Here is a 13915-nt window from a genome sequence, read left to right as displayed (position 1 = left end):
CATCGCCATTCATTGTGATCATGGCTGATCATCCACAATCAGTAACCCGTGCCTGCCTTCTCCCCATATCCCTTGATTTCACTAGCCCCTAGAGTCCTATCTAACTCTCTTTTAAATTCATCCAGTGAATCGGCCTCCACTGTCATCTGTGGCAGAGAATTCCACAAATTCACAACTCTCTGGGTGGAAAAGTTTCTTCTCACCTCAGTTTTTAATGGCCTCCCCTTTATTCTTAGACTGTGGACCCTGGTTCTGGACTCCCCCAACATTGGGAACATGTTTTCCTCCATTTCTCCCACGTTCTCCCACATCCCAAGACATCTCCAATGTGAAATTGTCCCTGGCAGGAGGGAGAGCTGATGGGAAGGTGAGGAAAATAAATGGGATTCATGTTAGATTAGCATAAAAGGTCGTTAATGGCCAGCACGGAACCGATGAGCCAAAGGGCTCATTGGTTCTCTGTGCTCAATCTCTGAGGCAATTTTTCAAGATTGTATTTACAACTGTAAATCCCCCACCGCTCCCCTCCCCCAAGGTGTCCCCCAAGGCTCAGTCCTTGGCCCCCTCCTCTTCATCCTCTACCTGTTCCCCCTTGGTCAATTAATCCGCCGTCATGGTCTCAACTTCCATTGCTTCGCCGATGATATCCAGCTCCTCATCTCCACCAAGTCAATCTCCCCCACCACACACTCTACACTGACAAACTGCATCACTGAAATAAAATCTTGGCTTCAATCAAATTTCCTCAAACTCAATTGCAACAAATCTGAAATCATCATCATTGGTCCAAAAACGCTCACCAAATCCACCCAAAACTTCATCCTCAACATTGATGGTCTCCCAGGATCCACCTCACCTCACATCCGGAATCTTGGAATCATCTTTGATCAAGCCCTCTCCTTCGACAAACACATCAAACACATCACAAAGACAGCCTTCTTCCACCTCAAAAACATTGCCCGTCTCCGTCCATCCCTCTCCTCCACAGTTGCAGAAACCCTCATCCACGCCTTCATCACCTCCCGTCTGGACTACTGCAACAGCCTCCTCTATGGCGCACCCTCAAAAATCATCAGTAAACTTCAATACATTCAAAACTCCGCTGCCCGTCTACTCACCCACACCCCGATCCGTGACCATATCACCCCCGTCCTTTATAAACTCCACTGGCTCCCCATCCCCCAGAGAATCCAGTACAAAATCCTCCTCATAACCTACAAAGCCCTCCATAACCTGGCCCCATCCTACCTGACCGACCTCCTCCACAGGCACACTCCCACCTGCACCCTCCGCTCTGCTGCTGCCAATCTCCTATCCCCCCACATCCGGACCAAACTCAGATCCTGGGGGGACAGGGCTTTCTCCATCGCTGCTCCCATCCTATGGAACTCACTACCCCAAAACGTTAGAGACTCCTCCACACTCACCACATTCAAAACATCGCTGAAGTCTCACCTGTTCAGTACTGCCTTCAACCACTGAAGGTCACCTCACCTTCTGTCTCCTTTCTCTGTTCGTTTATTTATTTACTTATTTATCTATTTATTAATTTCCCTATGTTCTCTAAATCTCTGTAAAGCGTCTTTGAGTATATGAAAAGCGCTATATAAATAAAAAAATACAAAAAAAATACATTAAAAATTGACCGATGTAATAGCAAAGAACTGCAGTTGCTGGTTTACACCAAAAAAAAGGACACAAAGTGCTGGAGCAACTCAGCGGGTCTGGCAGCAGCTCCAGAGAATATGGATAGGTGATAGAGAATATGGATAAGTTCTTAAGGATAGCGGGGTCAGGGGGTATGGGGAGAAGGCAGGAACTGGGTACTGATTGAGAATGATCAGCGATGATCACATTGAATGGCGGTGCTGGCTCGAAGGGCCGAATTGGCTACTCCAGCACCTATTGTCTATTGTCTATTGTTTTGGGTCGAGACCCTTCTTTAAAAGTGATTGTTATACGTCGATGCCTTCCAGGTTGTCAGTTGTTCTCTTCCCTCTTGACTCGTGAAACCTGTGGCGGCCCTTTCATTTGATGCATTAGAGTATCTGCAAGGATTAGATGAGTTTAGTACCTCATATACCAGGATGCGATGGAATTCCTTGTTCACATGAAACTCGGTAATGTGTACAAACAGTAATGATAAATACAATGGGTGCACACAGCAGAATGATGTGAAATTGTAGTGCAAAGGTCAAGTGGTGTGGAAGAATATTGAAGAATAATAATGTAACAACCGCATGTGGTAGAGTTAAGAGTGAGACTATGATGGGTGTATGGAACGAGCTGCCACAGAGGGTAATTGAGGCAGGTAATAGAACAACCTTTACAATAAATTTGGGCAGGTACTTGGACAGGATAGGTTTCGAGGGATATGGGCCAAACGCCGGTGGTTGGGTCTAGTGTAGATGGGGCATTTTGGTCGGCATGGGCTGAGGGGCTGAGGCTTTCCGTTCTGACTGGCTCCGAGACTCATGCGGCAACACCTTGGAGTGAGTTTGAATGACCTGTTGGGAGGCACAGTGCTGGAGTAACTCAGTATATCAGGAGAATGAGGAGAGGTGACGTTTCTGTGCTCGATGTGAAGAAGAGTTCCTCGCTGAAATGTCGCTTATCCACATTTTCCAGAGATGCTGCCTGATCCTAAATTTGTTTATTTTTCTGTAAACCGGCATCCTTGTGTCTTGTGTTCCTTGTTCCTTGTGTCTACCCCGTTGTGTGTGCTCTACCTACCTCCCTGACTCGCACACCTGTGTCTACCTCCTTGACTTGCATGCTAACGTTCCTCACGAGAGGGTTGGCTTGTGTTGAGGTGAAAGCGGAGTGGCGTGTCAGACTGGACAAGTAGAAGCTCTTTCCTTCCCCTTCAGTCATGTGGTTTCTTGCAATAGTTTCAAGATCACTTCTGCAAGACTGCTGCCAAGAATAAACGTTACCCGAATTTCCCATTTCCTCGTGTCATTATTGAACTGTGTGCTGCAATCTTGGAAATCCCATTGTGGGTGTCTTCCAACGTCACTTGGCAAAATGTCAGGGAGCATTCAACTTTCCTAACACTTTCTCCTCTTCATTCAGGAATTAGATTCAACTCCCCCCTCTCATACTCTCTCTCTCTCATGTTCTTCAACGATCGTACGTCACTTTTGGTTAATATGAAGACCATCATTAAAATTGCTAATTGCGGCTGGGATATTGCACAGCCAATCACTCCTTCACCACGTAAATGATTCGTGTCCTTTCATAATAGTTGGCAGGATTATTCACCGCAGTGGCTGATCTTGACGCTATTACCTAACCCAACACTAACACCCCAATCCCCCCCCCCCTCCTCCATAACCCTAAGCCTAATGCGACTTTAAACAAGGGCCAGAAATATTAAGCACTACTTTTCCTGTAAAAGGAGCCAGCTGGAATGAGTTTAACCATGGAATATAGAGGTGTAATCCTAATGAAGGAAATTAAATTAAACAATGTTAAAAATGCCATTTCGGATCCTGCACTAAACCTGATTCTACGGCTCTAAACCCAGAATGAATCCCGATTAGGATATTAAAATATCGAGCCTAAAAATGGTCATAGAGTCATATAGCGTGGAAACAGGCCCTTCAGCCCAACGCCCACATTGGCCAACATGCCCCAGCTTCACGAGTCCCACCTGCCTGCTTTTGGCCCATATCCCTCCAAACTCTGTCCTATCCACGGACCAAAAGATCTTTAATGGTCTTTAGAAGGCTTTTGGATGGGGCCTCCCAAACAATTAGCATTATATTTTTGCTCGTGTCTTAGTATTTTTGCACCATGATATGCGGTGAGTGTGATTAGTTTGGCATGAATAAGGACTTGGAGCCTCCCCACCCTGGAGAAGGTGTGTGGGGGGGGTTCCGTGTCCCTTGTTTGAGTCTCCTGTAGACTGACGGGAAGAATTAATCAACAGCTCGCATCATTCTGAATTGGGTATGCACCAGGATGGTGGAAGGCAAAGCAGAGGGACGTTGGAGGTTTGAATTTAGAGTTCCTGCACTTTAGAAGCAATCTATTGAGTTGGCCAGCAGCACTCTTGGGAACAGAACAGATTCACCAGGATCTTAGGAAATAAAACTGCAGATGCTGGTTTAAATCGAAGGTAGACACTTCTTCAGTCTGAAGAAGGGTCTCGACCGGAAACGTCAACCATTCCTTCTCTCCAGAGATGCTGCCTGATCCACTGAATTACACCAGCATTTTGTGTCTACCTTCACCAGGATCTTACCTGATTTTGAGAGCTTGCTTTATACTCTCTGCCTCAGAAGGCAGTGGAGGCCAATTCTTTGAATGCATTCGAGAGCTAGTTAGAGCTCTTAAGGATAGCGGAACCAGGGGATATGGGGAGAAGGCAGGAACGGGGTACTGATTGAGAATGAGCAGTCATAGAGGTAGAGGATTCTAAAACTAAATGGCGAGTGAGGAGAGATTCAAGAGGGACCTCAGGCAACCTTTTTCACTCAGAGGGTAGTCCGTATCTGGAGCTGCCAGAGGAAGCTATCGAAAGACAGATATATGAATCGGGAGGTTTTGGAGGGATATGGGCCAAATGTAGACAAATGGAATTAGCCCAGAATGTCACCTCGGTTGACCATGGACAAGGTGGACTCACCACTCTCTGTGTGAAAAAGTGCTCCTTGAGTTCCCATTAAATCTTTCCCCCTCTCACCTTAAACCTATGTCCTCTGGTTCTTGATTCTCCTACTCTGGGCAAGAGAGTCTACATTCACCTATTCCCATTATAATTGTATCCACCTTTATAAGATCACCACTCAGCCTCCTGCACTCCAAGGATTAAAGTCCTAGCCTGCCCAACCTCTCCTTGTAGCTCAGGCCTTCGAGTCTGGGAAGCATCATTGTGTATCTTCCCTGCACACTTTTCAGTTTAATGACATAAAACAGCTTTAAAGGTGAGAGGGGCAAAGTATAAAGGAAGTATAAAGTGGGGCAGCTTTTTTAAACAGAGGGTAATGAGTGCCAGGGTTGGCGGTGGAGGCAGATACGATAGTGGTCTTTGAGACTTTTGGATAGATACCTAGGATGTACAGGGAATGGAGAGATATGGATTATGCGCATGTAGATAAGAGTTGGTTTTGGCAGCATGCTCAGTGCGAACATTGTGGTGGGCCGAAGGGCCAGTTCTTGTCTTGTGCTGTTGTTCCACGTACTCGACGGCCAATGTTTCGGGTTGGGCCCCTTGTTGAGTCTGAAGATGGGCACTTGGTGCGTGATGCGCGATTCCAGCACCTGCGGTTCCTTGAGTCTCCTTTTCGAGAATGATCAGACCATATTTGCATAACCGCGCGGTTGACTGAGAGATGAGCAGATGTTAAAAGTAAACTCCTGCCTACTGCAGAAGGAAAGATAAGGTCAGCCATGATTGAATGATGGAGTTGACGTGATGGGCCAAATGGCCAAACCTCTGCTCCTACAACTTATGAACTTATGATCATGAGTTGGCGTTGCCATGGATTTTGATCAAGGCTAATTATGCTTCTGTTTTCTTTCCTCTTCAGAGATCGTATACGTTAATTCTGGAAGCCTGGGATCAGGACAATGCGACATCTGGTGAGTCTCCAGCCTCCAGACGTATTTCTCCAACTTGCCTGGGCTCATGCCTCCTTTAAAATAAAATCCATCTGCATTCAGGATTGCACTGGCAGCCTCAGTGAAGGTGTGTCACATTATGCATTTGCCAGGGGTAAAATAGATGTGGGGGTGGGGGGGGGGGGGGGGAGAGGCGATGGTTTGGGGGGGGTGTGTCCAAAGGCGAGCGGATTGAGGAGTTCAAACATGCAGTGGATGGAAGTTCTAATTCCTGAAATGTTTTGTGATGACTAACTGTGCACACACGGGAGTACACATACACGCAGTTTGAATTCTGTGCTTTTAGAAAATAATTAACTGCTGTAGGTAATTCTCCCCTCCCACAGCTTCTGTTCCTTCTCTTGAAATGCACGCCTGAATGCGAAAGTAGCAAGTCGCCAGAGGCACAAAGTGCTGGACTGACTCAGCGGGTCGGGCAGCATCTCTGGAGTAAAGGAATAGGTGACGTTTCGAGTCGAGACCCTTCATCAAGGGTCACCGAGATGTCAGTGTGATGAAAGTGTCTCGACCTGAAACGTCACCTATTCCTTTTCTCTAGAGATGCTAACAGGCGCCCTGAGTTTCTCCACCTTTTTGAGTCTATCGTAGGTTAATTGGCTTCAGTAAAGTTGTAAATTGTCCCTATTATGTAGGACAGTGCTAACTCGGAGGGCCGAAGGGCCTGTTTCCGCGCTTTATCTCGAAAGTATAAAGAATTAGGCTGTTCGATGGGCTGAATGGCCTAATTCTGCTTCTGTGACTTATGAGCATGGCACAGGAACAGGCTCTTCAGTCCACAATGACTAGGCCGAACATTTTGCCAAAACCATCTGCCTGCTTGTATTCCATATACCTCAATTTCTTGCGTATCCATGAGCCTATCCAAAAGCCTCTTAAAAGCCAGTGAGTTCAGAGTGGCTGAGTTAGGTGACGGCTCTGATCTGTTCTGTACCTTTTCATACCTCTAGTTTCCCTCTCCCTTGACTCTCAGTCTGAAGAAGTGTCTTGACCAGAAACGTCACCTATTCCTTTTCTCCTGAGATGCTACTGAGTTACTCCAGCATTTTGTGCCTACCTTGAGTTCAGAGTGGCGTTCACCTGGGTTGACAGACATGTTTTTTCAACAGTGCATCATTGTATTGGGTACAGAGCCCTGATGGTACTTCCCATCTTGGGTTCCCATTGAGAAGAGCGTGTCTTAGTTTAGTGTCTAAATAGTTTAGTTTAGAGATACAGCGCAGAAACAGGCCCTTTGGCCCATTGAATCCGCACCGACCAGCGATCTCCACACACCCACACCCCTCCTACATACACTAGGGACATAGAAACATAGAAACATAGAAAATAGGTGCAGGAGGAGGCCATTTGGCTCTTCGAGCCAGCACCACCATTCATTGTGATCTTGGCTGATCATTCACAATCAGTAACCCGTGCCTGCCTTCTCCCCATACCCCTTGATTCCACTAGCCTCTAGAGCTCTATCTAACTCTCTTTTAAATTCATCCAGTGAATTGGCCTCCACTGCTTTCGGTGGAAGAGAATTTCACAAATTCACAACTCTCTGGGTGAAAAAGTTTTTTCTCACCTCAGTTTTAAATGGCCTCCCCTTTATTCTTAGACTGTGTGGCCCCTGGTTCTGGACTCCCCACGACATTAGAAACATTTTTCCTGCATCTAGCTTGTCCAGTCCTTTTATAATTTATAAGCTAACACCAAGCCAATTAACCTACAAACCTGTACGTCTTTGGAATGTGGGAGGAAACCAAAGATCTCGGAGAAAACCCACGCAGGTCACGGGGAGAACGTACAAGCACCCGTGGTCGGAATCGAACCTGGGTCTTTGGCGCTGTAAGGCAGTAGCTGTACCGCTATGCTGCCCAGGTCGACAGACCGTTCTGAAGCAGTGGATGGGCGGCCTGGCGGCAGAGCTGCAGCTGGAAGTGTCAGGAATACCTTGCAGCTGTCGACACTAACCCAGGGGGGGTGGGGAGCACCTACAGTGGAGGCTGCTGTAGAACGTAAATACCACACTTTACAGTGCAGGGCTGCAAAGCGTTAGGTGTCCAAATAGTGTAGAGAGGTAATTTAGTTGGAGTTATATACAAACTGAGTTATTTATAGTTAGCTGCATGTCATTGTATCAAGAGACATTTTGGTAAGTGCTGCTCTGGTTGTAAGGGAGATTCTCTGACTCAGTTTAGGTCATAGAACATGATACTTGTAAAGGTTAGCGTGCTCAGAATAACGAAGCATGTGCATGCATTACAGAGTTGTAATTCTTCAAATATTTCTGCTGACCGTTGACCCACTGATCGCGACCACAATTGTTCTCAGTCCCAGGTAGTCCCTGCTGCCTTCCAAATAGTTTCTATCATGAATGACCCTGAGTGGATCGTGGTTGGGTGGAAGGGCTGTGACTTCTTCCACTGCTGCACATCCTGTATTAAAATGGTGACCAAACTTTAAAAGTGCACTGAGCTCAAGGCAATTTAAGGTTGTGTCAAGTGGCTTTAAATCTGCAGGTTATCTGAGGAAGAAAGCTTGGCTTAAGGAAGACACAAAGTGCCCGAGTAACACGGCATGTCAGACAGCATCTCTGGAGAACATAGCGATACAGACATGGAGAACATAGATGCTGCCTGACGCACAGTGTTACTTCAGCACTTTGTGTTGTTTTTGATAACCAACATCTGCATTTCCTTAGGTCATGTCATAAGGAATAGGAGTCGAATCAGGCCATTCAAGTCTACTCCGCCATTCAATCATGGCTGATCTATCTCTCCCTTATTTATTCGTGTCATCACACAGCTGTTTGCCAATAGCGAGCAAATTTTACTGCCATGTGGTTGGCCTCTGCAAGATCCTTTACAGTGCATGTGTCGTGCAGCATGTCACAGCTCAGGAAATGTTCCATAGTCTGGAGGCCCTGTCCCCACTCGCAGTCTGCCGCATCTTCAGTATATTCCCGCTTCAGCATGTTCGATTTGCTCCTCCCCACGCCTGCCCGCAGTCCGTTGAGACTCCGCCAGTTTGCCCACGGTTGGTCGGAACCTGGTGGGAGTTTCTTAGAGGGATCGATTGCTATGTGAATGTCTTCCGGATATTTCTCTAGTCTTCCCAGAGTTTGAGCCTTCTGGACGATACACCACACCCTGTATCCATCTATCTCTCCCTCCTAACCCCACTCTCCTGCCTTCTCCCCATAACTTCTGATACCTGTCCTTGTGTCTCCTTGGCTGTAGCAGTTGGGTTGACGATAGATGAGACAAGAGTGTTAATCGTCATGTGTACCAGCAACAGAACAATGAAAATCGTACTTGTTGCAGTTTAAAAGCCCCATAAACACTGTGCTGTAGAGGTGTATGACTCCATGACTTGCACTCAAGTCAACTGCAGCTTTGTAATCTCGTCTGCACGTTTAAGAGGCTGCCTTCTCCACGAGTAAACCTTTCACCACTGTGTTTTACACAGCCCGAGGCCAATTATGTTTTTAAGGATTGGTAAGTTGGAGCAAGTTACACGGTAACTTGATACGAGACATTGCCAGCCGCGCGTGGAACAACTGCTTCCTTTTATGACAGCTAAATGTGTTAAAATTTAAATACTCCCTCGTTTGCTGTGAGTCGGGAAGCAGGATGCATTCTATTGTTCAGCTCTGTAAACGTTAGTCCCAGAACGAGAGGGCGAGTACTAATTGGGACGAGCCAGTTTAGTTTCAAGAATTCCAAAAGGGAGTAGTTTTTCAGTAGTCTTTCCTAACCTTGGACAATCCCCATGAAACACTGTTAAAGTGCAGACTCGTGCTGAAGGATGTGTCGCAGTCAGCTTGTGCAGAAGCAAATTTTACTCTCTCCTGCAAGATATTTCCAGTATTATCTCTCTTATAACAGTTCAGGGGTAATTAGAGATGGGCTAAAAATGCAGAGGTTGCTGGGGTCATCCCCATCTAAAACTAGAAAACACATCTTTACTCCTAAACACACGAAGAATTCTTCAGAGATCCTGAATAAGTCAACGTATGATTATAACCCTATAATTCATGGTACTATTCGTATCTGATTTAGATTTAGATTTAGAGATACAGCGTGGAAACAGGCCCTTCGGCCCACCGGGTCCGCGCCGCCCAGCGATCCCCGCACATTAACACTATCCTACACACACTAGGGACAATTTTTACATTTACCCAGTCAATTAACCTACATACCTGTACGTCTTTGGAGTGTGGGAGGAAACCGAAGATCTCGGAGAAAACCCACGCAGGTCACGGGGTGAACGTACAAACTCCGTACAGACGGCGCCCGTAGTCAGGATCGAACCTGAGTCTCCGGCGCTGCATTCGCTGTAAGGCAGCAACTCTACCGCTGCGCCACCGTGCCGCACCTTGAAGATCAGTCTTAAATTGAGAGACATGTCTCTCCTCCTTCCTATTGCAAATAACTCCTCTTTTAAACCCTCTACTTTGGACGGTGTATTCACCCAATGGAAGAACAAAGGAATTAATACTGTGGGAGACCTATCCTGGAAGGGGACCTTTTCCTCCTTCCAAGAGTTGCGGGTGAAATACGATTTGAATACGAATAATTTTTTCAGATATCGTCAGGTTAGGGACTATGTGAAAACATACATGCAAGACTACAACACTGCAAGTCCAGATAAACTTGACGAATGTTTGAACAGACATGCAGATACATAGAAGTTGATATCCCACATTTACAATGTTCTTCAAAACATCAACTCCCCATCATCTGAGTTTTACAGGCGTGCATGGGAAGATGAGATGGGTCAGCAAATTTCCAATGATACATGGGACGAAAGCTTACAACATATCCATACTTACTCCTTAAACGCCAGACATTGCCTGATACAGTTCAAAGTGCTGTACAGGTTATACTATTCAAAAACCAAACTGAATAAAATTTTCCCCAGTGCTTCTCCTCTTTGCGATAAATGTCAATTCCAAGAAGCCACTTTAATCCATAGTTTCCTGGAGTACTGTGTGCAGTTTTGGTCTCCAAATTTGAGGAAGGATATTCTTGCTATTGAGGGCGTGCAGCGTAGGTTTACTAGGTTAATTCCCGGAATGGCGGGACTGTCATATATTGAAAGACTGGAGCGACTAGGCTTGTATACACTGGAATTTAGAAGGATGAGAGGGGATCTTATCGAAACATATCAGATTATTAAGGGGTTGGACACGTTAGAGGTAGGAAACATGTTCCCAATGTTGGGGGAGTCCAGAACCAGGGGCCACAGTTTAAGAATAAGGGGTAGGCCATTTAGAACGGAGATGAGGGAAAACTTTTTGACTCAGAGAGTTGTAAATCTGTGGAATTCTCTGCCTCGGAAGGCAGTGGAGGCCAATTCTCTGAATGCATTCAAGAGGGAGCTAGATAGCGGAGTCAGGGGGTATGGGGAGAAGGCAGGAACGGGGTACTGATTGAGAATGATCAGCCATGATCACATTGAATGGCGGTGCTGGCTTGAAGGGCCGAATGGCCTCCTCCTGCACCTATTGTCTATTGTTTCGTACTATGTACGGAAATAGAACATTTTTATACGGAAATATTCAACGTTTTCTCCAATACACTGAAAATCCCATTAGAGCCAGACTCAAAACTGATAATACTGGGAATATCAGAAGCATGTCGTACATTGACTGTTTTTCAGCGACGCTTTGTCGGCTATGGACTAATATCAGCAAAAAAACTCATACTTAAATTCTGGAAAAGTGTTGAAGTTCCTCCAGTGAAGATGTGGATTACAGAAATGAAGGACACATTACATTTAGAGAGAATTATGTTTATCTCGAATGACAAACTGAAGCAATTTTTTAAAATATGGTCACCTTTTATTGATTTCCTTAAACAATACAATATTTGAATACAATTCAAAATCACTCGTAGGGCTGGGTGAGCGGGCACATGGGTGGGTCGTCCGGTATATCTCCCCTTCTTTTTTCTTTTTTCTTTCTCTTTTCCTTCTTTCTCTTTTTTAATTAAATGCCCTTTTTGAAAAGTGTTAAAATCGAAGCTGTTCACAAAGTGACAAAATTGTCATGTTTTTTTTACACAAATGCTTCCAATAAAACATAAATAAATTAAAAAATAAAATAAAAATTCTTCAGAGATTGCTGAAGAACTGCCTGAAGTCGAGGAAGAACTCTCTTCACACAGTCCAGCCACTGTCACAGTCTCCTCAAGCAACCAGACTAGCTAGCCTTGTGGGAAAAGTCAAGACAAGTTAGGTGAATTTTATTTGTATAGCACATTTAAACACAACCCACATTAACCAAAGTGGTGTACATCAGTGCAGGTAATAAAAGAGACCATACCAAAGCACACAAACCTAACAACACATACATAAACAGTTTACAGTTTACAGCGCCCTATCAGAGGGCCTCAAACGCTAGGGAATAGAAATAGGTTTTGAACCTGGACTTAAAGGAGTCGATGGAGGGGGCAGTTCTGATGGGGAGTGGGATGCTGTTCCACAGTCTAGGTGTGTGAAACACAGTGCAAACCACCACCACCACGAAAAGCTGCCAATCACAACCAAGGAACACCTACCACCTGGTCACAGGTGTGACTGGAAGACCTTGAAGTCCCTCAATAGGCTTGGTACAGGGATGGGCCGATGCAAGTCTAATATGAGCAAATGAGGCTATGCAGATTCGGCAGACACAGAAAGTGAATGTGGAACATCTGTACGATCCATGCCACACCAACAAAGATGCCCACTTCATGGTGAACAATGCTGCCTGGAAGATCTGGCGGTGGCAAACGAGAAGGCTGTCCACTGTGCAAGAGCCTGGCCCAACATTTGAAACATAGATGATGGACACAAAAGAAGAGACTGCTGAAGTGTCTGTCCTTTCTAAATTCTATTGCAAACTAATTATTGCAAAGACACAAAAAATGTTGCTGCCATTAGCCTTGGGGTCTGCATAAGTTGTGATTTGAACAGTAGACGTGTGTATAGAATGCTGAGAGGCAAAGGTCGTGTGGACAGGTAGAATCTTTATTCCCAGGGTGGAAATGTCAACGGTTAGATGGCATTGCTTTAAGCTGAGAGGGGGCAACGTCTAAAGGAAAGAAAAGGGACACAGAATGCTAGGTTAACTCAGCAGGTCAAGCAGCATCTGTGGAGAACATGGATAGGTGACGTTTCACAGAGTGCTAGAGTAACTCAGCGGGTCAGGCAGCATCTGTGGAGAACATGGATAGATGACGTTTCACAGAGTGCTGGAGTAACTCAGCGGGTCAGGCAGCATCTGTGGAGAACATGGATAGGTGACGTTTCACAGAGTGCTAGAGTAACTCAGCGGGTCAGGCAGCATCTGTGGAGAACATGGATAGATGACGTTTCACAGAGTGCTGGAGTAACTCAGCGGGTCAGGCAGCATCTGTGGAGAGCACGGATAGGTGACATTTTGGGACAAGGCCTTTCTTCAGACTCTTTAAAAGAGATGTGGGATGCAACTTTTGTTTTGCACACAGTGGTAGCTACCTGGAATGTGCTGCCATGGGAGGTAGTGGAAGGAGATACAGTAATAATGTTGAAGAGGTATGTAGACTGACGGCGTGGAATAGATGGGTATGGGCCAAGTTTAGAGATACAGTTTCGTTTAGAGATACAGCGCGGAAACAGGCCCTTTCGGCCCACCGGGTCCGGGCTGACCAGCGATCCCCGCGCATTAACACTATCCTATACCGACTAGGGACAATTTTTACATTTACCAAGCCAATTAACCTACAAACCTGTACGTCTTTGGAGTGTGGGAGGAAACCGAAGATCTCGGAGAAAACTCACGCAGGTCACGGGGAGAACGTACAAACTTCGTACAGACAGCACCCGTAGTCGGGATCGAACCTGGGTCTCCGGCGCTGCATTCGCTGTAAGGCAGGCACCGTTGCGCCACCGTGCCACAGTGAATGGCAGATGAGATTAGTTAGATTGGCATCAGAGTTGGCGCGGGCGTAGTGGGTCGAAGGGCCAGTTCCTGTGCTGTACTGTTCTAAGTTCTTTAGGTTTGGGTTTATTATTGTCACGTATACTGATGTATTGAGTAGAGTATTGGTTTGCAATCAAAATCAGACAATACCGTACATGAGTCCAATCAACCCAGTCCCAAGTACAAGAGGTGGAGTGAAGGGACCGACACGGAGTGCTGAGTTGGGACTGGGCAATTTCAGGTCTCTCTGGGAACATGGCGACTGCATGTTCTCCATGCCAACATCCTATTCCTACAACAACATGTCGAGCTCAATTACTGAGGCTTGGATTTCCGCGGCTCCAGGGTACGGTACAG

The 13915-nt window shown here is 46.0% G+C and overlaps 1 protein-coding gene across 1 annotated transcript in view; it reads left to right on the top strand.

Moving 5' to 3' along the window:
• The window catches only part of jag2b (jagged canonical Notch ligand 2b), a 228052-nt gene that overhangs the window by 84122 nt on the left and 130015 nt on the right, over nucleotides 1–13915 (top strand). The window contains exon 3 of the mRNA XM_078406964.1: nucleotides 5538–5589. Within this exon, the coding sequence (XP_078263090.1) occupies nucleotides 5538–5589 (52 nt within the window). The remainder of the gene's footprint in view (nucleotides 1–5537; nucleotides 5590–13915) is intronic.

Source organism: Rhinoraja longicauda, chromosome 10, assembly GCF_053455715.1.
Source record: "Rhinoraja longicauda isolate Sanriku21f chromosome 10, sRhiLon1.1, whole genome shotgun sequence".
Lineage (NCBI taxonomy): Eukaryota > Metazoa > Chordata > Chondrichthyes > Rajiformes > Arhynchobatidae > Rhinoraja > Rhinoraja longicauda.
Note: the sequence above shows the minus strand (reverse complement) of the source record. Positions and strands in the feature narration are given on the sequence as shown.